The sequence below is a fragment of the Antechinus flavipes genome, chromosome 3 (genome assembly GCF_016432865.1).
Source record: "Antechinus flavipes isolate AdamAnt ecotype Samford, QLD, Australia chromosome 3, AdamAnt_v2, whole genome shotgun sequence".
Classification (NCBI taxonomy): domain Eukaryota; kingdom Metazoa; phylum Chordata; class Mammalia; order Dasyuromorphia; family Dasyuridae; genus Antechinus; species Antechinus flavipes.
Genome location: NC_067400.1, coordinates 247,415,832 through 247,440,464, shown reverse-complemented (window position 1 = coordinate 247,440,464; position 24,633 = coordinate 247,415,832). Strand labels below are relative to the sequence as shown.

Sequence of the window (24,633 nt, the reverse complement as noted above, 5' to 3'; positions counted from 1 at the left end):
ATGCTTTTTGTTCCCGGTTTCCTGCTATTCTTGAAAAATCTGATTCATCCACCAATAGACAAAAAGAGACATCATCAGATATGATTATATTTCTTTTTTATAGCTTTTTATGTATAAAACATATGCATGGGTAATTTTTCAACCTTGGCCCTTGCAAAAACTTCTGTTTCAACTTTTCCCTTCCTTCTCTCCATCCCCTCCTCTAGATGGCAGGTAGTCTCATACATGTTAAATATGTTAAAGTGTATGTTAAATACAATATATGTATACATATTTATACAGTTATTTTGTTGCACAAGAAAAATAGGATTTAGAAAGAAGGTAAAAATAACCTGAGAGGAAAAAACAAAAATGCAAGCAAACAATAACAGAAAGAGTGGAAATGTTATATTGTGGTTCATACTCATTTCCCAGTGTTCTTCCTCTGGGTGTAGCTGGTTCTGTTCATTATGAATCAATTGGAACTGATTTGGATAGGATTATATTGTTATAAAATACAATGATTGGGGGCAGCTAGATGGCTGACTGAAAAGAGCACCAACCCTGAAATCAGGAGGAGCTGAGTTTAAATCCAACCTTAGATACTTAATATCTAAGTGCTAGCTGTGTTAACCTGCGCAAGTCACTTAACCCCAATTTACTCACACAAACACACCCCAACAAAATTATAGCTTTCTCCTTTTCTGGCACAAATAGTTTAAGTGATTCAGAGGGAAAAGCCAACAATAATGGAACTTCTAGCCACATAGCAAAAACTTACATCATTAGACAGAACAGGCTAGCTAGTCTGGTACAACCAAATGGTCATAGATTCACAACTAGAAAAGATCTTGACAATCACCTACTCCATTACCTCATTTTCTGGTTGAAAGGCACAGTTGAAGAATCACCAGACTTGGAGGTCTCAAATGTTGCCCCTGTTAGTTAGTGATTTGTGAATTTGGCAAATCATGTAATTTAGCTGGGACTTGGTTTATTTATCTGTAAAATAAGGAGTTTGGACTAGATGGCTATTTCCCCGCTAAGATCTCCTTCAACTCCAAAATCATTCATTCTATGATATTATAAAAAGTAATGTCCTTGTGGAGACTGAATGTGGATCACAAAATAGCATTTTACATTTTTTTTGTTGTTTGCTTGCATTTTTTTTCTTTCTCATTTTTCTTTCTTTTTTGATCTGATTTTTCTTATGTAACATGAAAATATATAGAAGAATTGTACATGCTTAACATACATTAGATTACTTGCTGTTTAGGGAAGAGGGTGAAGGGAAAGGAGGGAGAAAAATTTGGAACACAAGGTTTTGCAAGAGTGAATGTTAAAAACTGTCTTTGCATGTATTTTGAAACTAAAAAGCTGTTATTAAAAAAAGAAGAACTAGCGTCCAGAGGTATGCATAGAGGTGGCAAAAGGCAGAATTAGAATTAAAACGTAGGGACTCTGACCCTCATTCCACCCTCTATCTATTACCTTATGCTGCTTTAAAGTTTGAATTTGTCAAAATTAATGCTCATAAGACAATTTCCTTCTTATTTACCAAATTTAATGCCTGAGGAAGCCACCATGAAATGAATAATGGTGGGTGGGGTGTGATGTGAGCTGGCCAATTCACTGGGTTTTATCAGGTATATATTAACTGAGAGATCATAAATTAACATATAGTCTAATTAATTAGACTTTATATTCATATCTCACAGGATTTTCTTAAGGAAAATTCTTTTAAATCTTTTAAGCATTGTATAAATGCTTTATTTCTATTTTTTAAAAAAATTCTGTGTTAAAATAGCCTTTTATAAATATTTAACATATCTATTTCATTATTTGTAAAATGAGTTCTTCCATCTTTAAAATTCTAGCTGTGATTGTTATGTATGAGAAAATAAGAGACCATTTGAAGAGAGGGTGTATAACAGTGAATAGAAAACTTGCTCTAGAGTAAGGGAAACTACGGTTTCAAATCTGTTCTGTGACCCTAAGCAAGTTAGTGCTTCAAACAACTTTTTTTTCTTTTTTTTTTTTTTTTATTATAGCTTTTTATTTACAAGATATATGTATGGGTAATTTTTCAGCATTGACAATTGCAAAACCTTTTGTTCCAACTTTTTCCCTCCTTCCCCCCACCCACTCCCCCAGATGGCAGGTTGACCAATACATGTTAAATATGTTAAGGTATAAATTAAATACAATATATGTATGCATGTCCAAACAGTTATTTTACTGTACAAAAAGAATCGGACTTTGAAATAGTGTACAATTAGCTTATGAAGGAAATCAAAAATGCAGGTGGACAAAAATAAAGGGATTGGGAATTCTATGTAGTGGTTCATAGTTATCTCCCAGAGTTTTTCACTGGGTGTAGCTGGTTCAGTTCATTACTGCTCTATTGGAACTGATTTGGTTCATCTCATTGTTGAAGAGGGCCATGTCCTTCAGAATTGATCATCATATAGTATTGTTGTCAAACAACTCTTTAAGACTATACAACTATAGTTTTTGCTGATGCTGAATTACTCTTTAATAGCTGGTCCCTATAGCAATGAAGACACAGGTCTGGTCAAAAATATATATGATCATGGTGGGGCAGCTAAGTGGCAGAGTAGATAGAATGCAGGACTTGGTATTAGGAAGATCTAAGTTAAAATCCTGCCTCTCTTACTCACTGTGTGACCCTGCTCCAGTAACTTAACTACTTTGTGCTTCATTTTCTTTATCTGTAAAAATGAGAATAATAGTAACACTTAATTTCCCAGGATTGTTGTCAATATTAAATAAGATAACATATGTAAGGCAGTTTTAAAGATTTTTAATAGTATTTTACTTTTCCAAATACCTTCAAAGATAGTTTTCAACCTTTGCAAAGCCTTGTCTTCCAAATTTTTCCCCTATCCTCTCCTCTTCCCCTACCCCAAGATAGTAAGCAATTTGATACAGGTTAAACATGTGCAATAAATCTAAATGTATTTCTGAATTTATCATGCTGCACCAAAAATAAAAAATCAGATCAAAAAGGAAAAAAATGAGAAAGGGAAAAAAACAAGGAAACAAACAATAACAACCAAAAAAAAGGTGAAAATTCTATGCTTTGATCCACATTCAATCTCCATACTTCTTTCTCTGGATATGAATGGCATTTTCCATCCAGCTATTGGAATTGTAAGGCACTTTAAAAAATTATATTCACAGTAATTTCTCCTATTAATGATTAATAAATTTGACAATTCTACAGTTTTTTAGATTGTTAAATTAACAACTTCCTTTAGTCCTGAGTCTCTCTTCTTTAGAGACCTAATTGATCTGCCATTTCAGTTCTTCTAAAACGTTATTTATCCCTTTACTTACAGAGGATCTGCATCGTTGGTTTAGCAAGAAAAAAGCTTGTTTCAAAGAAATGTATGGGGTGTCCGAACTTCATGAAGGCAACTCTCATGAAAACCTGCCCTTGAATCACTTTACTACCGTAGATCGGGAAGCTATTTGGGCTGAAGTGGAGAAAGACCCGGAGAAGTTGCAGCTGAGAAATGACCATCATGATGATGATGATATAGCCTGTTGCACAGATATTCCTGACAGGCCAGAAGGTGAGCTTCAGGACAACAGTGAGCACACAGAGTCGGCTGATACAAGTTTAGGACACAGTGATAGTGAAAATACTTCCTCATTTTCAACACCCTCCCTTGATCCTCACGAGCTGAGCAGTGAAGAAAACTGTTGCACCCCCGTACATGACAAAATTCATCCTAAACATTCCACCTCGATATCTGTTTTCCAGCCTCAGGTCTCTAAAACAGTTGCTAAACGGAATCTGGTGCGGTTTGATTCTGACAGAACCCAAGCTTCTGAGTCATTGTCTAGTGATGAGGAAGTGGATGTGGATCAGACTCTCACAATGTCCAAGTTACTGAAGCAGCAGAAGGAAAAGCAGGCAGTGACTGAGGCTTTATTTAAACACATTCTGTTGTACCTACAACCCTATGATTCCAAACGAGTCTTATATGCCTTTTCTGTGCTAGAGACAGTGCTCAAATCCAACCCCAAAGAGTTCATTGATGCCGTTTGTAGGACTAACATGGATTCGAGCTCTACTTCTCACTTGAACCTCATCTATAACCTTTTAGCACGTCACCAAGAAGCCTTGGTTGGGCAGAGTTTCTATGGAAAGCTTCAGACTCAGTCACCCACCGCATGCCCTCATTCTCTTTTGATCGAACTACTTATTTACCTCTGCCTGAGTTTCCTACGTTCATACTTTCCATGTTATGTACAAGTCTCCCACCAAGACATACTTGGCAACCAAGCTGTACAGATTAAGAGTGTGGAGGTCTTGATTCGGATAATGAGTCAATTGACCAATGTTGCTAAGTCATTTAAGGGGAAGAATGTGGACTTCATACAGAATTTACTGGAGAGGTGCAAAGTTCAAGAGTTTGTCCTTCTCTCTTTATCTGTTTCCATGTTTAGTAGCCAAAAACAGTATGAACTTCTTGCCTCAGACCAAACCAAGCCCTCTCAAGAAGAGATGCTCTTTGAAGAAGATCTGATTAGTTTTGGTCAGGATAAGATCTGGAATCCACTGCAGATTGAGCTACTAAAACTTTTGCAGGTCCTGATTATCTTGGAACACCATCTGGGAAAGGTCCAAGAAGAAATGGAAAATCAGTCAGATTTGTCCAAGGAATGGCAGAAAACTCTTAAATTTCAGGAGTCCATCAGTGCTATGCAATATGTGCAGCCTCATCCAATTACTTCTCAGGGACTGTTCATCAATGCTGTGGTGAGAGGTTTACAGCCAGAGTGTGGTTATGGGATGCACTCAGCCTGGGTTAGTTTGGTCACATCTTCTTTACCATACTTTGGGAAGTCATTAGGTTGGACTGTTGCACCTTTTGTTGTACAGATCTGCAAGAATCTAGACGAGCTGGTCAGACAGTATGAGAATGAGTTTGTAAAGTCTTCTACCAGGTAAGCTATGTCAATATACATAATTTTTTTCCATTGTAGATAATTGTATAGAATGGCCCCTTTAAAAAAGATTGTAGGGGCAGCTAGGTGGCCCGATGGATAGAGCACCAGCCCTGAAGTCAAGAGGACCCGAGTTCAAATGTGGTCTCAGATACTTAATACTTTCTAGCTGTGTGACCCTAGGCAAGTCACTTAACCCCAATTGCCTCAGCAAAAAAAAAAAAAAAAAGAAAGAAAGAAAGAAAGAAAGAAAAAGATTGTAGTTGAAATACTGCTTTAAATATATATGATTAATTATCACTGTCAAAGGAGAATATACAGTGTCTGAATTCTAATCTTCTTAATTATTTACTAAGTGCTATGACTGATAACAAATCAATTACCATAGATAATTTATCTGTAGGATAAGAATAAAAGTTAATGTCTTTAATGAAACCATTGAGAAAAGGAAAATAATTTTAAATGACATAAAAGACATTTTAAATGATTTTCATTTGTATAACCCTTTGAGGTTTGCAAAGAACTTGGATCACTACAATCTTTTGAGGTGAGTATTATATTAATATTTATATTTATATTTGCTGAAGCAATTGGGGTTAAGTGACTTGCTCAGGGCCATACAGCCAAGATGTATTAAGTATCTGAATTTACATTTGAATTCAGGTCCTCCTGACTCCAAGGCTGGTGCTCTATCCACTGTGCCACCAAGCTGCCCTATAAATATTATTTATCCTGATTTTATAAATGAGGAAACTGCTCCTCTGAGGAGCAAAGTGTGACTTGCTTGTAACATCATAGTAAATGTCTAGAGAAGATCAGACATTTTTGATGACTTTTTTGACTCTAAATCTCCCAAAATGCTTATATACTAGTTGAGTAGCCTGAGAATTTATGACCTGTTGAGCAGACCAAGCAGACTTGCTGCCATGAGTACCATCCCTACTCTTTTAGAGTCAGAGGAAGGGAAATGGGTAATGGAAGGGTGGTGAAGAGGACAGGGAGAGTTGAAATAGTGGACTAAGAAACAATAGTCCCCCACTATCTTTTAAGAATATCAAGATCTTGAGGCAAATTCAATTTAATATTTATTCAATTTACTAAGTTATTTATTAATTATTCATGATGTGATTATTCAGTATTCTTAATGATGTGATTTTGTCTATATGTTATTTTTACTATTGCATTTAAAAAATCAATTTAAAACATAACATAGAAATGAATCTCCAGTGATATTGGGGAATCTTGTAATTCTTACAATTATGTATCATTTTTTCTTCAAGCACGTCCTATAAGAGGGAGAACATTTCTCCAGATTATCCACTCACTCTCTTGGAAGGTCTAACCACTATTAGTCATTTCTGCCTCCTGGAACAACCACCCAACCAAACAAAAATGGTAACTATTTTGCCTACATTCAAGAAGCAGTTTGTGATACTTTGTTTTTTTCTGTATTGTATTATGTCTGTGTTTCAGAAAAATAGCAGCATTTTTTTTTTTTTGGTTTAGAGCTGTGCCTAATTTTTTTCTGCAATGCCTGATACATAATAGACAATAAATAAATAATTGATTACTAATTGATTACATCTCATGTGGCAGTTTAACTCATCATTAACTCATATTAACTCATCAGTTAATATCATCATCATATATATTTACTTAGGTCTTTCAATAGTCAAATAAGGTAACCGTGTGTTATTGTTATTGATTTTATTTTGGTTTGGGGGATGGGATTTTTTTTTTGAGACAATCAGGATTAAGTGATTTGTTCAGCTAGTAAGTGTCTGAGGTCAGATTTATCTGAACTCGGGTTCCTCTGATTCCAAGAATAGTGCTGCATCTACCCTATTACTCTTATTTTGCAAAAGAGAAAACTAAGGATCAAAGACATTACATGTTTTCCCTCATTATCCCATAGTTAGTAAATTCTAGAAGCAGGATTTAGAATTAGGACCACTGCACTTTCCACTATGGCATTTTGCCTTGTGTCCTAAAGATGTGTGATTCCTTCATCAGGGAATGGGTTAGATTAGATGATGTCTAAAGAGTGTTTTAGTTCTAAGATTCTGTGTTTCTATGTCCTTGTCTAGCAATCAGGATTTTTAAAAAAAATTATCAACAGTGTTTTTATTTATGTCTACAAAAGAAAACTAAGATGATATTAAAAGAAAGTTTATAAACTAAGAATAGTGACATAGCTTTTAATATTCCTGTACCTGAATGTTACACATCTATGAATCTTTCAAGTCAGGTCTTAATGCAACAGGAATATGTTTGGGGACCAATAGAGTCATGAACAAAAGTACAAGAAGCCACTGACTTTTCAGGTAGAGAAGTCCACACAATGAATAGTCAGGGAAGGGTCAGAAGTAACCCATAATTCCCCATAAAGTCCCTTCCCTCAAAAGGATTTCAATGATACAGATAGTATTCAGTTTTACAAATAATATGAAATTAAGAATAAAAAAAATATATTTAACTATGGCTAATTTTAAAATGTATATCAGTGAGCGGCAATGTGGCAGACTGGAAAGAGAATAAGACTTTGAAGCCAAGAAGACCCTGAGCAAGTCATTTACCCACTCAGTGTTCTAGGCCCCTGATATTGAAACTCAAATAGAAATGGGGGCCACTAATTCTTCCATAAAGAACCCTATGGGCCACATCATGACTTAATTTTTAAAATGGAATATTATCTATGTTTTATTGTATTTTTATGTTGTTAAATATTTCCAGTTACATTTTAATCTGATTTGGTTGTACTCAGTAGTATTGGCCAGTAGCATGTTTCTCACCTTTATGTTTAGGAAACTTTCTCAGACTATAAATTCATAGTCAGTAGTCAGTAAACGTTATTAAATGATCACTGTGTATCAGACACTGCAGTAAGTGCTGGGAATATGAAAAAAGAAAAAGGCAGTCCTGCCCTCAAGGAGCTTCAATCTAATGGGAAAATACAGTATACAAAAGGAATCTGAGGCTGGGAAACTACTAGAAGAGAGAATGGAGGTGCCAAGGGATACCCCCATTTAGAGGCATGAACCAAGTAGAATTTCAGTTCAGTTGTATACACCTCTTCGTGACCCTTTTAGAGTTTTCTTGGCAAAGATACTGGAGGGGCTTTGCCATTTCCTTCTCCAACTCATTTTACAGATGAGGAAACTGAGGCAAATAGGGTTAAGTGATTTGTCTGGGTTAAGGGTAAATAAAGTTAACTGGAAAAGTCTGGGTCCTCTGTAAAGGGAGGCCTTGGGAGCAATTAACTTCTCCCTCCCTCAGAAAAGAAAAATAGTCAACTGAGGATGTTGATGAGGTGTTAAGTATCAAAGCTGAATCCATTTCCAAGATGATGAAATTCCCAATGATGAGTTTATCCTGGGGGAGGCACAATGCTGTGGAGTCAAAACCAAAGAACAACTGATGGAAAATGTTGCAGAAAAAAATAATTGCAGAGAAAGCACTAACCTACATTGATTTTTTAAAAAAACTTTCCTCATCTGGCAGTCCTGTAAACCAATAAAATCACAGATCTGGTCCCTATCTTGTATAGTCATCTGTTTTAATACTTACTCCCAATAAGAATCATAGATTTTTGACCTGGAAAAGATCTTAAATATCCCCTCCAACCCCTTCATTTTATTGATAAGGAAACTGAAGCTCAGAGAAGTTTTAAGTCACCATCCCAGAGTCAGGTAAGTAGAAAGTAGCAGATGAGATCTTTGAACTCCAGTATTATGATTACAAATCTACTGCCTTCATTTCATCATGCAGCTTCCCATTTAAGAGAAAAAAATCCTCCATCTCAAACAGAATGGAGAATAAAAGAAATAATTGCACATGTTTCAATACCAAAATAAAAAGAAGCCTGCTCATACCATTTAAATGACTCTTCAAAAGTGAATAAATTATTTTCAGATAAAGTATCTGAAATATACTTTCAGATATTGATTTTAGGTATCAATATTATATGGAAATATAGGTCAGTTATTTTCAGAAAAAGAATTATTGTTCAGTATAACAGACAGATTATTCTAATCTTAGCCAGTCATTTTGTGAATTTTATAAATGTGTGTTTAATTCAAAAAGTATTTATGTTAAGACAGAAACTGTCTCAAAGATAAGGAGAACAGATGTCAACAGGGTATATGACCCTTTTTGTTCCACTGTCCCATGGGAGCACACAAGTGGTGACTCAGACATATAGTGTTGTGTGCACAAATCCAGAGCTATTCAGTGCTGAAGTTTTTATTGAACCTTTAGATAAAGTTGACATAGTACTAATAGGTACTAAAGGGGTAAGGCAATGTTGTGGGTCATTGGAATGATAAGAATGGGGAAAGGAGCTTGGAAGCCCCTGGAACTGTGCCACAGCAAGCAAAAAGATGGAGGGAAATGGGGCTGGGTGTGCAATACCAACTCTTCTGACTGTTTAAGCCTTCGCATATATGTCATGAACTTTCATGGGCCAAACCAAATATGTCATTAAGTATCTTCAATACACAAGGAGCTATGAATAAAACAGGAAAAAAAATAAAGTTTTCTCCATCCTGAAAAAAATTATATCTACTGGGAAGGGGCTCTTTGTGAAGATGTAATTGTGATACTTTATAATATATTTTACATGATTTTTGCTTTTTAGTCAGCTTCTATAAGTGACCCTATCAACTTGAGAAATGCCAAGAATGCCATATTGGAAGAATTGCCTCGAATTGTTAACACCATGTCACTTCTTTGGAGTGTAATTAGAAAAGAAGAAACTCAAAAAAGACAAGCTGATTTCTTTGGATCTTTAAAAGGATCATCTTTAGTTTACTTTAAAGCTACCAAAGTAAGAAACACTTCCAGATGTTGATCCTTTTCTTTCTCCTCTCTCCTGCTTTATTGATTTTTTCCTTCCTGTAAAAAAATAATTAAAAGTTCAGAATTAGAATTAAGCCAATGATCAAGACTGGTTCTTCCCAAGTTTGTGTGGTAAATCTTCCACTGATCCAGTAGAAGGAGCAATTTGATATAATAGCCAGTGACAGCCCACACTCCTTGTCCTTCCACCCTACCTTACCTCTTTGACTCCCCATTCCTACCTTTAAAAGTCAATCCAGGCTACTCCTAATCTCATGTATGCTTTGAGAAGTCATGTGGAATTGAAAAAGTGAGAGTAGAGAGAAAAACAATCACCTCAAAAAGGGGGGCCACATCTTATGAAAGTGTTACTGTTGGGATCATTAAGCACAAATATTGGGAGAGTTGCTGAAACCCAACCCTAGCCTCAGATTGCAAAATAAAATCTTGCATTCCTTTTTTTTCTCTGCAGCTTCTGTATGGAAAGTCTGAAACCTTTCCTCATGGCTACAGAAATGTTTTAAACATTAACTTGAATTTATAAACGCTGTCAAATACAGACCTTTGCCAGGCTGGTCATTGATGTTGCTCAGTCATTTTTCAATCATGTCCAATTCTTCATGACCCCATTTGGGGTTTTCTCGATGAACATACCTGGAGGGATTTGCCATTTCCTTCTGTAGTTTATTTTATAAAAGAGAAAACTGAGGCAAATAGAGATACATAACTTGTAACTTAACGGTCACAGCTAGTAAGTGTCTGAGGCCAGATTTGAATTCAGGAAGCTGAAACTTCCTGATTCTAGTCACTCTGTCTATTGAGCCACCTAACCGTTTGGATGTACTTATTACAAATAGACTTGGGGAGGAAGCAGTTGAGGGGCCATCATTTCCATAGAAGTGAGAGATAGCAATAGTACCATGACAATAGAAGTGCTTGGACAACGCAGCTCATCAATCCATCCCATCCTACCACTGCTGGTTATTCTTTGCCTAGCTGGATTTCCTGGTATAAATCCTCCTCTGCTCTGGAAATTTATATCAAAGAATCTAATTCTCTAACATTTTTTTTTTTTTTGCTTTGAGTTATTAATGTTTTGGCCAAACATTGTCACATTTTTCTTTCTCTTCCTTCCTTTCTTCACCTCTAAGGATCTTATACATATTCTGTAAACTATTTCTGCCTGGACTGACTTTTAAATGTGACTGGACCTCTAACACACCCCTCTTCCCCCAGTCCTGGGAGTGTGTCCTACAATTGCTGTTCTGTCTTATTAATGTCTAGAAAGACATTAGAGAAATTAGAAAACTTCCCCAAGGGACTTATTCACTTCATTCAGGACTCAATCTATTTCTGTAGTTATTTTAATACTTCACTAGCGGCCCTTTTCTTTGATTAGGTCTTAGGCTCTCAAGGACCAATTCTCTTACGCAAGAAAGTCTAAAAAAAAAAAAAAAAAATTATCTAAAGGATAATTAGTAAGTGGTCTCCATTAACTTTATGAAGTTGCATCATTCCTTTTTAACTTCCTTAGTAAGATGTTGAGTTACTTTTGAATGAATCTGTTTAAACAAATGTTAGCATTGTGGTTATGTCAATATACAGTTCAGAGGACTCTAGACTTTCTAGGTGCATAGACCAAATTATCATCATTCCACATTACAGGAAGTCAGAGAAGATTATGCAACTGCTATAATGATTCATATTATTAAATTTGAGATGAACAAAACTAAAGTCACATTACCACAAAGAATATCACAATTCAATTGTATAATGTGCAATCCTACACAAAATCTTCAGAAAACCTAGAATCAAAGTTTGAGTTCACATAGATCTCTTTCAAGTGGGCTTAGTCATTCTAAGTCTCCCTGACTGTGTCTTGTAAATTGAGAGTAGACCTATTGGAAATGTTCATGTTGCCCCTCGGATTTAAACAAAAGTTCACAGAACTGTTGGACAGATAGTCTAGTTGCAATTTTCAGCATTATCTTCAGGGCTCTGATTTTAGGGGTAGAGAGGAGACTGAAGTGAGTTTCTCAACAATGTCTTATATTTGAAGCTTTATAATAGAGTGATAGAGAATTTTTAAAACTTTTCACAAGATAATAATTTAATATGATTTACTGTATAACATTTTTATTTTTTAGACAATAAGACAGAAAATTTTAGATTTCTTAAACCCTCTGGGAATTCAGCTTGGTGTCCAATTAACAGCAGCAGTTGCAACAGTGTGGAGCAGAAAAAAAGTCAAGCATCATAGTAAGGTAAAGCTAAAAAATTCATTTAAGAGGTAATATCAAGAATCTGTCTGTTCCCTAATTGATAAATGGTCAAAGGATATGAACAGGCAGTTTTCAGATTAAGAAATTAAAGCCATCTATAATCATATGAAAAAATGCTCTAAGTTGTGATTAATTAGAGAAAGGCAAATTAAAACCACTCTGAGATACCACTTCAAACCTGTCAGATTGTCTAAGATGACAGGGAAAGATAATGATAAATGTTGAAGGGGATATGGGAAAACAGGGACACTAATGAATTGTTGGTAGAGTTGGTAGCATTATGAACAGAAAAGCAATTGAAACTATGCCCAAAAGGTTATACATTTCTGCATACCCTTTGATCTAGTAATGCCTGTACTGGGTTTATATCCCAAAGAGATCACAAAAAGAGGATAAATAATCCACATGTGCAAAAATGTAGCAGCTCTTTTTGTGGTGGCAAGGAATTGGCTAATTGAGGAGATGCTTATCAGTTGGAGAATGGCTGAATAAGTTGTGATATATGAATGTAATGGAATACTATTGTTCTATAAGAAATGATGAACAAGCTGATTTCAGAAAAGCCTGCAAAGACTTGCATCATACACAGTAATAGCAAGATTGTATGATGATCAACAATCATAGACTAAGCGCTTCTCAATTCCAATAGACTTTGGATAGAAAAGGGCATCCATACCCAGAGAGAAAACTATGGAGACTGAATGTGGATCAAAGCATAGTATTTTCACCTTTTGTTGTTAATTGTTTAGTTGTTATTTTCTTGTGGTTTTTCCTTTTTGTTCTGCTTTTTCTTTCCCAAGATGACTTACATGGAAATATATTTGGTCCGAAAGAAGTACTGTATAATGGAACTTTTGATACTAACTTTTTTCTTATTGATCATGATAATTAATTGTATTTTTACTCTATATGAACACATTTTTCTATAGAAAATCTTAGAAAGGCATCTAAGTTCATAGAGATCTAACTTCAGAGCCAGTAAGACTTAGGTTCAAGTCAGTCACTTAAGCACTTATCATATGGTAGGTACTGTGCTTATACTGAGGATACAAAATGAGGCAAAAGAAATCTTTGCCCTTAAGGAGCTCATAATCTAATAGGTGAGATAAACAAATATGTACAAACAAACTATATTAAAAATATGGAGAAAATAATTAGAAGAGAGAAGGCAGTAGAATTAAAAGGCATTAGGAAAAGCTTCTCACTGGAGATGTGTTTTAGCTGAGACTTACAAGAAATCAGGGGAGGCAAGAGGAAGAGATAGGAAGGGAAAATATTCCAGGCATAGGGTACAGCTAGAGAAAATGCCAAAGACATGGAGTATCATCTTTTTTGTTGAATAAGAAGGAGCTCTATCAATAAATTAAAGAGTACATGTCAGGGAATAAGGTATAAGAAAACTAGAAAAGTGTAGAAGATATATTGGATGATAAAAAGATCAAGTGAGAATTTTTCAGGGTGAGGGAGACTTGGACAAGTAGGCAGTAAGGCAGGAATGAGTAAACAGGAGGAGATTGGAAAAGTGATACAGTGGGAATAAGAGAGGGAGCAGTCTGTTGGAAAAGATAGAAAGAAATGGGATTTCTGGTAAAGGTAGAGACTATGTGGAGAGAATACAGATAGATAAGCCAAGAGTTGCCTTTCATATGTGGAGAAAATCCGTTAAACTCTTAATGCTTTGGGCAATTAAAACTATTTTTAAAAAATTTAATTTCCTTAATTCAGTTTTATTTTTAGGTACACATTCCCTGCCTCCCAAGAAAAAATGAAACCAATTAAAAATATGAAAAATCATTCAAAATAAATTCCTACTTTGACTATGTCCCTCCCCCCTCACCCACCTGCAAATATGTTTCAATCTGTATTCTGAATCCATCATTACTCTATCTTGAGTCCTCTAGAATTGTGGTTGGATATTATGTTTATCTAACACTGTTAAGTTACAGATAAGGAGTGATCCTACATTAGTATAGAAAGCTCCCTCATCTGGGAGTTGGTTACTCCAGTGATATCTCAGATCTAGTTTCTGTTCCCATCTTTATAGTAATAAAATTCTGAAACCATTCTCTGGAGAGAGGAATTAAAGGTTAGAGAATGAGGGTTTGGAGGATACATTGACAGAACCTGGATGGTATATATCTATCATTAAGCAACATTAGCCAATCATTTTAGCCTTTAGATCAACTGATAATTAAAGGTGCTGTTCAACCTGGAAAAAATATGGCTGGCAATCCAATAGGAGCTCAGTCAGAGCTCTTGTCATAGAAAGTCAAGACAATCTACTATTGTCCCTTTAGAGAGAGGTCTATGAACTTTAAAAAAATGTTTTGATAACTATATTTCAGTTTAATTGATTTCCTTTTTAGTACTATGTATTTTATTTTATATATTTCAAAACATTCTGCGATAAGGTCAATAGATTCACCAGATTGCCAAGGAGGTCCATGACACAAGAAAGTTTAAGAATCCCTGCTTGAAGGGAACTAAGCTTAAAACAATTGGTGAAGAAAATGAGATTCCCTATAAAAAGAAATAAGTCATAAACTAGCCATGTACATTTGCTTCAAGCAAATCAACCAGGATACATACAAATTATGAGTAAAAGGTTTTCAAATTATATGTATGAGCTCCATTTAGTCCTCCAAAAACAATAAATGGTCATCATGTGAAAGAATGAGATCCAGATGATCAATTACTGAGGCCATAAAGAAAACTACCTTTTTCATCTAGGAAGCTCTAATTGGATTCCATTAACATTATTGTTTCTTTAATTTTCTATCAGTAAGAAATTTTTCTTCCAATTGCATATGTTTAACCTATATTAGATTACTTGCTGTCTAGGGGAGAGGGGAGAAAGTAGGGAGGAAGAAACATTTGGAACACAAGGTTATACAAAGGTGAATGTTGAAAATTATCTTGGCATATATTTTGAAAAATAAAAAGTTATTTAAAAAAAGAAATTTTTCTTCCCTTCCCTTTCACTCTTTTCTTCTTTCTTTGGATATGTTTTGATACCTCTTGGATTTTATTACAGATTGTCCCTGTGGCAAGTACTTCTCAGCTAACTCTTGTAGATTTGATTTCTTCACTTAATTCATTGAAAACTGACACAATATTGTACTTAGTAAAAGAAGTTGTCAAGAAACCATCACAAATCAAAGGAGAAGAGGTAATGCATATGATACTAACATATTTTGAAGTCTGTCATCTCTGGTAACTTATTTTTAAATTTTCCTTAGCATAGAGCTCCATTTTGTTTATAGTGAAACTTGGACAAGTTAATTATCCTGCATTTTTTAAAATGTCCAAAATAGAAATGTTTTTTGTCTGAATTTCACATCTTTTTAGAACCATGTGTGAAAGTTATTTAATGTAACAGTGTTTGCATTATTCAAAGTACTGAAATTCCTAAATGTTATAATGCTTTGAAAATATTTCATTACTGATCATTTTAGTTTTTCTATATTCTTACTTGTTCCTCCCCCTCCTCATATACTATATAAGTAATGTATTTTACTTATGGAAATTTGTAATTTCCATTCTAAGTAATGCAGTAAACCCTTAGAATTTTCATTTCATTCTTACAACTAAATCTTAAATCTGTTGCCTAACATTTTTTCTCCTTGTGGCTTCTAATTAAACTAAAGTTTGCATAAATCATGAAAGTATTATGAGAGCACAGAAGAGAATACCTGAGTATGTATGAGCTGTCTTTCATATTAAAAACTAATTTTTTACAGAAACATTAATCTATTTCAACTTTGAAACAATTTTTTTCCTCAAATTTTTTGTGGGGTTTTGTTGCTGCTGTTGTTTTTTGGCAAGGCAGTTGAGCTTAAGTGGCTTGCCTAGCTGTCATACAGCTAAAGTGTTAAGTGTCTGAGGCTGGACTTGAACTGAGTCCTTCTGACTGCAGGAACAGTACTCTACCTGCTTGCTATCTAGCTGTCCCTTCTCTCAGTTCTTAAGATACTTTTCATTATTCACTGAACGCTTGTTTACTCCTGAAAGCACATACTCCAATCTTTGCCAAACCTTCTAAAACTGGCAGCTCTTTCTTCCAGTCCTCAGACAACAGGAATCTACATGTTCTGTATTCCACATTGCCACTTCTCTTCTCAGCCACCTGCTTCCTTTAAAGTTCACTCCACCCATGTGCTTAATCTTTCTGAATTCTTGATGCTGTTTACTGACCTCCAGATTTATGAGTCCAATGTCTGCCTCATAAAATCTTTTTCTACCCTAACAACTGCCCTTGTTCTTAATTACTTTAATATTAGCATTGATGCCTTTGAATATACTGACCATCAACTTCAATTCCTTTAATCATCTTTTTCACATTACCTTAGATACTTTGAATTCACTATAACCTCAACCTGTTTCATCCTTCACTAATCACTCTTGTTATCCTTTCTTATTCCGAAATTTCTTTTCATTCTCATCACAACTGCTCCCTCAATAATTTACTATTCACCTAATTTACCGTACTTGTTCTGGTCTTAACTTCACAGTCTTGATTGCAATTGAATCTATAGTTCAATAATTCATCAAGGTATCATCTTCTCCCCTTAGAACCTATGCAATCTTGTTTTTCCAATGTTTACACTCTGCTTATCCTCAATCCCAAATTGTCTTAATCTCCTGTCTTTTTCAGTTTGTCTTCCTAACCCCCGCTGAATGTTACAAGAATAAATCATGAGAAACCATACTAACTAGATCCCCAATACAAATTCATCCTAACTTCAAACAGCTTTCTTTCCTACATGGCAATCTTTTATTCACCTCTGACTCTGTTCCTTCTTCTCCACAGCAGCTACTCCCAAACTCCTCTTCCCAAGCCTATCTTCTGCTTTCAGCAAATGACCTTTCCTTCTTTTTGGGGGGCCTACACACTGGCAAGATGGAGTATTTGAATATTACAGGCATTACAAGAATAATACGATCTCTCTGTTATAAACATTGAGTATATTGCAAAACCATAATGATCACATAATGCTAACTGTTTTTCAGTGTTTTCCCTTTGCTCCTAAAATAAAATACAAGATCTTCAACCTAACATTCCAGACTCTTCACAATTTAAACCTAACATGGATTTCTATCCACATTTCATATGTCCTCGTTGCAGATTTGGGCATGTTGCCTGAAATCAACAATTTAATTCTTATCTCATTGTATTCACTCTAGCTTTCTCTCATGCCAGAAAAGTATTCCTTCCTAAACTCTGAATCTTTTTCTTCCTTCAGTCCTCAACTCATATTCTAACTCCTCTGTGAAGACTTATCTAACTTCTTCATTCTCCTACTTAGCCCAGTTATAAAGCTTCTCTCCCACTCCAAATCACCTGACACTTATTTGCATAATGTATTGTTGTTGTTCAGTCATTCAGTCCTAACTCTTTGACCCCATGGACCACATGGCATTCCACGCTACTCTATATTTCACTGTCTCTCAAAGTCTGTCCAAGTTCATATTCATCCTTCCCATGACACCAGCTATCCATTTTATCCTTTGCCATCTTCTTTTTCTTTTACCTCCAGTCTAGGAAATTTCCATCTAGGAAACTGAAGCCAATCAGGTTGTATGGTTGAAGAGTCAGGGTCAGGGAAGCTAGATCATGGAACTAATGTTCTACCATATACATAGTATGGATGCTTAATATACATTAATTAAATTCAGTTATGAAATGATAAAGTATGATTTTTCTTATTTAACAAGGTATATGGATATCATATTTGAAAATTTGCTTTTTTTTCTTTATTTTCTAATGAATAACAGTAATTTTTTGTATTTATTTTCAGAAATCATCTCTAGTGGATATTCCAGTGTTGCATTTCAGCTACACTTACCTTCAAAGGTAATTGAATGTGTTTTTTGGTTTGTGTAATTTTTTTGATCAAGTATTCCCAAATCACTGCTTCTATTACCCTAAAACCTAGTAGTAAATATGACTTTATTTTTAAATTTAGAATCTTGATTTGGAAATTATCCAAATGATATCTCTATTGGTTCTCCAAGCATAGACAAAACAGAGGATTTGACTTTCATTTATTAAGAGTTTTAAGCTGCTATTTGCGTGGTATATGCACATAGGCAGTATTTATTATGAGGCCTGGCCTAATGTAGTGGAACATTTTTTTAATTATAGCTTTTTATTTACAAAATATATGCATGGGTAATTTTTCAACATTGACCCTTGCAAAACCTTCTATTCCAACTTTTCCCCTCCTTCCCCCCACCCCCTCCTCTAGATGGCTGGTAATCCAATACATGGAACATTTTTTTAAAAGGAACATAAGATCCAGTTTCTGAATGTGCTTTATAGGAAATTCTTTCCAATTCTACTATTTTATGGAAAAGGAAACTGAAGACCAAATAGATTAAATAAAAGGTCTTAAATGGATAATCATAAAAGATGACTTGCAAATGCTTATTAGAAATGCTACTTAGAAGAATAGGAAAAAAAGATTAGTTTTTAATTATGAAGTTTTATTTACATAAGCCTTCCCAACATCGGATAAAGTGCTTTGTAAGTATTGAATATATTAAATATCAGTTATTATTTTATGTGAATTTCAACTTTGATTTGTGGTTATAAAAATATTAGAAAAAAAGGCACATTCAGTTCAGAGAAATGCAGGATCTACAGATTTCCTTCATCTATTAAAAAAAAAACTTTTAAAAAAGAATCTTTTTTTAAAAAAATCTTGCTTAGGCAAAGTGGTGATAGCAGTGCTATGAATAATTAATTATATATTTGCTGAATTAAAATGAAACATATACTGATACCATGGCAAATTACAGATCTTGGGAAGTTTACTTGATTCCTTATATTTGGTATTCCTATCTCAAATCTCTCCCCATTTCAGACTGTCCATTCAAAAAGCTAATGTTTGGCTACATTGAGAGAAACATGATTTTCAGTAATATGGACATGATAATATCACTGTTCTCAGTTCTGAGCACTTTAGTTTAAGGACTTTGGTAAACTGAAGAATGTCCAGAAGAGAGTAATCCCGGAGGATCTTGACTTCATGTCATATGAAGATTAGTTGAGGGAACTAGAAGTGATTACCCTGGATTACTATAGAGAAGAAAAAACCCACAGGGAACAAAGTACTTGTTCTCAGGTATCTAAAAGACTTGTTATATGGAAGAAGGATTACAGTTGGAGATCAGTGTTAGGAGCAGTGGGAAGGAGTTGCAGAGTCTAATTTAATCTTGATAATGACTTCCTCCTCCATCCTTTGAGTTGAGGCTGGAAGACTATATTTGTCAGTTATACAGTAATGGAGATTCTTTTAGTGTATTAGTTGGACTAAATAGTTACTGAGATTGATTCCTTCTAACTCTCAAATTCTGTGAATTCTGTTACACTGTGATTTTTTTTTTTTTTACAGGCTCCCTGTCTCAGTTCTACAGGAAAACTTCCCTTCATTATTAGGAGTATTAAAGGAATCTGTACAATTGAACCTAGCACCACCTGGATACTTTCTGCTCCTCAGGTATCAAATCAGGACATTTAAGTTGCCATAGTATTTCTCTTTGGGAGATATTTCATACCAGCAAAAATATTTATGTTGTTGACCTGGAGTGAATTGTTTTTCAATAGTATGCTCAATGATTTTGTGACAAGAACGCCTAACCTGGAAAGCAAGAAGGATCAAAAAGACCTTCAGGTATGTGTATGAAAAACTTAGCTAACTACTAATTTAGCTGCCCTTTCCTGTTATTTGCAGATTACCCGAGTATATCATAAAATTTAGTGTTCTCATGAGCAAAAACCTATCTCGAAAAAATGTATCCTCTTAATTTTAACTTCCTCTGTTACTTTTAATTATGACAGAAAATAGATTCATTGGAAAGCATGTTATCCAATGTATCATTACAAAAAGCACTTATCTTTGGGGATGGGATATAATGTTTCATGTGGATTCAGTTATCTGATATGAAATATTTTAGGTAGAATGATAATTCCATCTCCCAGAATAATAATTTTAGATTGCAAGAAAAGAGAAAAAGAATAAGCAAAATTTACATAGCATCTACTGTGTGCCAGGCACTATGGTAAGTAAACACTTTTTTACAAATTTACAAATGTGATCTCATTTAATCATTACAACAACCCTACAAGGTAGTTGCTATTATTATTCCCACTTTACAGTTGAAGAAACTGAGGCTGACAGAGGCTCAGTGACTTTTCCAGGACCCACAGTTACTAAGTGTCTAAGACTGAATTTGAACTCACATCTACCTGACTCCAGGCCCTACTAAACTTCCAGATATAACACGAATAATTTGAAGATAATGTTTTCATTTATGTGTCTAGTTTTCCATCTCTGAAAGTTAACATAAACAATGAAGGAAACAAATCTTTCTCCAGAGGGAGTTTTTTTAGTCATTAAACTTTAAATTTTCTACTAATTATTCCATTAAAAAAATTAAACTGAGTAATATAAATGTTAGCTTCATGTTGTTTTATTAATATACCAAATATTCTTGATGACTTCTTGGTCATAAATTCAGATCAACAATATGTTATCATTATATTAACAGATACTTTTGATGCGTGAAATAGTGTATTCCATCCTTACTGTTCCACTTTTCTCTTAAGCTTTATTTTGACTTAAAAATCAAAATAATTTGGTAGTTGCATCTTCCCATCTACACATTTATTTAGTTTTGCTTTCTATATACTTTGTACATTACCTACAAAAAGCCAGAGTTCTCAAGAAATTTTAGAAACATTTATCTTCAAATAATAATATAAAATTCAGTTGCCAAAATATTGATATGACTACTCTGATATGATTAGCTAATTTGGACATGGAAGTTTTTTGCCAGTAACTTATCCTTCACTCACATTTCCATTGCTTACTTTTCAGGATATCACCCAAAAAATCCTGGAAGCTGTAGGAAATATAGCTGGTTCTTCTTTGGAACAAACTAGCTGGCTAAGCAGAAACTTGGAAGTGAAAGCCCAGCCTCAGATCTCCTTAGATGAATGTGATGCTGAAGAAGATGTGCATGGTAGGTACATAGAGGATCCATCCATATATCATTTTACTAAACAGATGAATGATGAGTCTTCATTATCTACAGACAAAGCCTTAAGCAGAATCACAGATATTCCACAAGCTTTACTAGAATTCCTTAAAGAAATGAGACAAGAACATATTTAACATATATAGGATTGCTTGCCATCTAGGGGAGGGGGTGAAGGGAGGGAGAGGAAAAATTGGAACAGAAGCGAGTGCAAGGGATAATGTTGTAAAAGAAATTACCCTGGCATGGATTCTGTCAATATAAAGTTATTATAAAATAAAATAAAATATTTTTAAAAAATTAAAAAAAAAAGAAAGAAAGAAAGAAATGAGGCAAGAATTGAAAATAAAATGAGAGTTCAAACAAAGGAACTGTTTCATATAGAACTTATAAAAAACCTTAATCAAGTAATAGATCTCTTGGAAATTAGATTGGACCAAACAGAAATTAATAATTCCATGAGACAACAAGGAATACTAGAATAAAATCAAATTCTGAAAAAAAAGTTGCAAGATATTTCATATCAAAAACATCTGACATGGAAAAGCAAGTCAAAGTAAAAATAATCTAAGAATTAGCAGACTCCCTAAATATTGTGACCATAAAAAATGTAGATACAATGTTTCAAGAAATGATCAATGAAAACTTCCCATTATTATTATTAGAACTAGAGAAGAAAGGTGAAAATAGAAAGAACCCATGTTGACCCTTAAGAAAAAAAAAACTCAACCTGAAAACTTCCAGGAACAGCATAGACAAAATGTAGGTATCCAAAACAAAAAAGCAAACAACAACAACAACAACAACAACAACAACAACAACAAAAACCTGCAAGTAGCCAAAAAGAGAAAGTACAAGTGTCAGGGAAAGGAGAGAGATTATAGGGATACATTATTCCAAAAGGGAGAAGATGAAAACTTAAAAAGAAAAATAATTTAATTGGCAAACTAAGTATAATACTGGAAAGGGGGTTGGTTGGATTGAAGAAGTAATCTTTTAATGATGATGATCAAATGTTTATCCATTCTTTGAAATGCAAACATGAAGAGAAAATTGAAAGGTTAAGTACATTTACATTTAAGCCATTGGAAGGGATTATGATTGCAATAGTGTTAGAAGAAACAAATGTCCCTTCATAATGTCTACAAGGATCAAGAAGGTTATAGACAAGTAGGTGGCACAGTGCTGAGCCTGAAATCTAGAGGACCTTAGTAATAATCCAGCCTCAGACACTTATTAACAGTGTGTGGGACTCTGGGCAAGTCACTTAACCTGTTTGCTTCAGGGATGATGTTGTGAGACTCAGTTGAGATAATATTTGTAAAGTTCTTACCACAGAACCTGGCACATAATAGATATTATATATAAATGCCTATTCCCTTCCCTTTAGATAGGGACTAAACCTATTGTGATGATCTTAAGAGAAGGAAAATAGAAATAAACTATTGAAGGGAGGCAATTGCCTTTTAATAGAAGAAATTTGTTGGGATCCCTTCTTTTACTATTTTTGCAAATAGTGTGCAATATTTTGGTTAATGGTTCTTTGTTTATTAGAATTCAATTTCTAAGTCCATCTGATCCTGGATTTTTTTTTCTTTAGGATTTCATTTATGATTTATTAAGTTTCTTTTTCTGATGTTGACTTGTATAAATCTTCTATTTCTCATTCTGTTAATTTAGAAAGTTAATATTTTTGTATGTGTTTATTTCATTTAAACTATTAGTTTTATTGGCATATAATAGAATAAAATAGTTTCTACAAATATCTTTAACTTCTTATTCATTGTCATAAGTTGTACTTTTTCACCAAATTGTGTGTGTGTGTGTGTGTGTGTGTGTTTTTTCTATTATCATTTGACCAGTTCAGATGGATGTGAAGTTCAGGTGATTCCCATTCCCAAATACTTCTTCCTTGATTTAGACATGTACTTGTGACCCTGATTACTGATTACATGAGTTAGTCATCCTGGCTCCCCTTTTTCCCCTCCTTTATTATTGTCAAAACATAACAAAACTATTCTGCTTCTGTCTTATTTTACTTCTGTGATTCTTCATGACACTATTGGTCTGATGGGCCATTTGTGTCATTACTTTCTCCTAATCCCATTAGAATGTTCATCCATATAAAGTCCATTCTAATTGCTCACTTCTATCTACCTACCTTTTTATGTTTTTATTGATTCTAGTATTTGAAGTTTTTATTTAGTTTAGTTTTTTTTATTTGAAATGTTCAGAAGTCCTCTTTTTCATTAAAAAATATGTTATTTTCTTCTGAATGCTCAGTTTTTCTGTATAAAATATTCTTGCTTGTGACCTATATATTTTGACTATAGGAATATTATGTTCCATGAATTACACTTTTTTTTTAGCAGTAGATACTAAAATCTTATGTTATCCTGACTGTGTTTCCTTGGTACTTAAACTCTGACTGCTTGCATCATATATTTTTTTAATATGACTTGGATTTGGGCTTTAATTTTCCCAGAAGTTTTTACTTTGAAATTTCTTTTGCGGTATAGATTCATTCAATTTTTTTCACTTTGCCCTCTGGATACTTTTTTCATATATTATTGACATGTGATTTCTAGGTGGTTCTTTTTTTTTTTTTTTTGGACATGGTTTTCCAATAATCCAAGGTTTTAAATGATCTCTTCTTGGTTTGGGTATTCCCTATCCTGATGCATACATAGGGCAGGAACTATATAATCTTTCTCTGATGTTTTTAGTATTAAATATTAGACATAAAATAAGAGAATTCAGTGAAACTATGTGATTAACAAAATTAAAGGCAAAACATTTTCTATGATCTTTAAAACTTCTCAGACTTCTCCAAAATAAGGACTATACATAAGAAATAAGCAATTTCAGCTGTCTCTATGATCTAGGACACAAAAACCCCAAAGAGGTAACAAATGAATTAACTAACAGCAGAGAAGATCAATCCTTCTGTTCACTCAATATCTTTTCCTCTCCCTACCATGTAGGCAAAGTTACGCAAGCTGACCCATGGGCTTGTCATTCCCTTCTCCCAGTGTAGCTGAGAGTATAGCAGCAATCTGTGCTGCCATAGTACTCTTCTAGAGAACCAAGGAATGGAGGGAACTGAGGTAGGGCTTGTGTGTGTGTCTGAGAGAGAGAGAGACAGATAGCCTGAAGGTAAGTTCCTAGTGTACATTTAGGACCAGTTCTGTCATCTCCCTTTTCTCTCTTCCCCCACAGAAGTGGTTTGGAGCAGAAGCTGAGATTGGTGAAATGTGAATGGCTTAGTAGTAGAGGAGTCTAAGAAGTCTTTGAGGGAAATCGCATTTTTAAAAAAAGGTCAGAAAGTGAGCAGTAGCGACATATAAGATAGGAAGAGGCTCAAATCATCAAAGATTTTAGGGAAAAGAAAACTCAAAGACTTTTATAAAAAGTAAACCAACAAGGTTAAAATATGTAAAGATAACATGAGAGAAGATAATCTGCAGATTCATTAAAAGAATCAAGGCATCTAAATAATAAATATTACAAGACA

The 24,633-nt window shown here is 34.3% G+C and overlaps 1 protein-coding gene across 1 annotated transcript in view; it reads left to right on the top strand.

Moving 5' to 3' along the window:
* DOP1B (DOP1 leucine zipper like protein B) overlaps positions 1 to 24,633 on the top strand; it is a 132,098-nt gene that overhangs the window by 89,760 nt on the left and 17,705 nt on the right. The window contains exons 18-26 of the mRNA XM_051984839.1: positions 3,342 to 4,959; positions 6,240 to 6,354; positions 9,596 to 9,784; positions 11,943 to 12,059; positions 15,112 to 15,246; positions 17,876 to 17,931; positions 19,475 to 19,579; positions 19,687 to 19,753; positions 20,960 to 21,104. Of these exons, the coding sequence (XP_051840799.1) occupies positions 3,342 to 4,959; positions 6,240 to 6,354; positions 9,596 to 9,784; positions 11,943 to 12,059; positions 15,112 to 15,246; positions 17,876 to 17,931; positions 19,475 to 19,579; positions 19,687 to 19,753; positions 20,960 to 21,104 (2,547 nt within the window). The remainder of the gene's footprint in view (positions 1 to 3,341; positions 4,960 to 6,239; positions 6,355 to 9,595; positions 9,785 to 11,942; positions 12,060 to 15,111; positions 15,247 to 17,875; positions 17,932 to 19,474; positions 19,580 to 19,686; positions 19,754 to 20,959; positions 21,105 to 24,633) is intronic.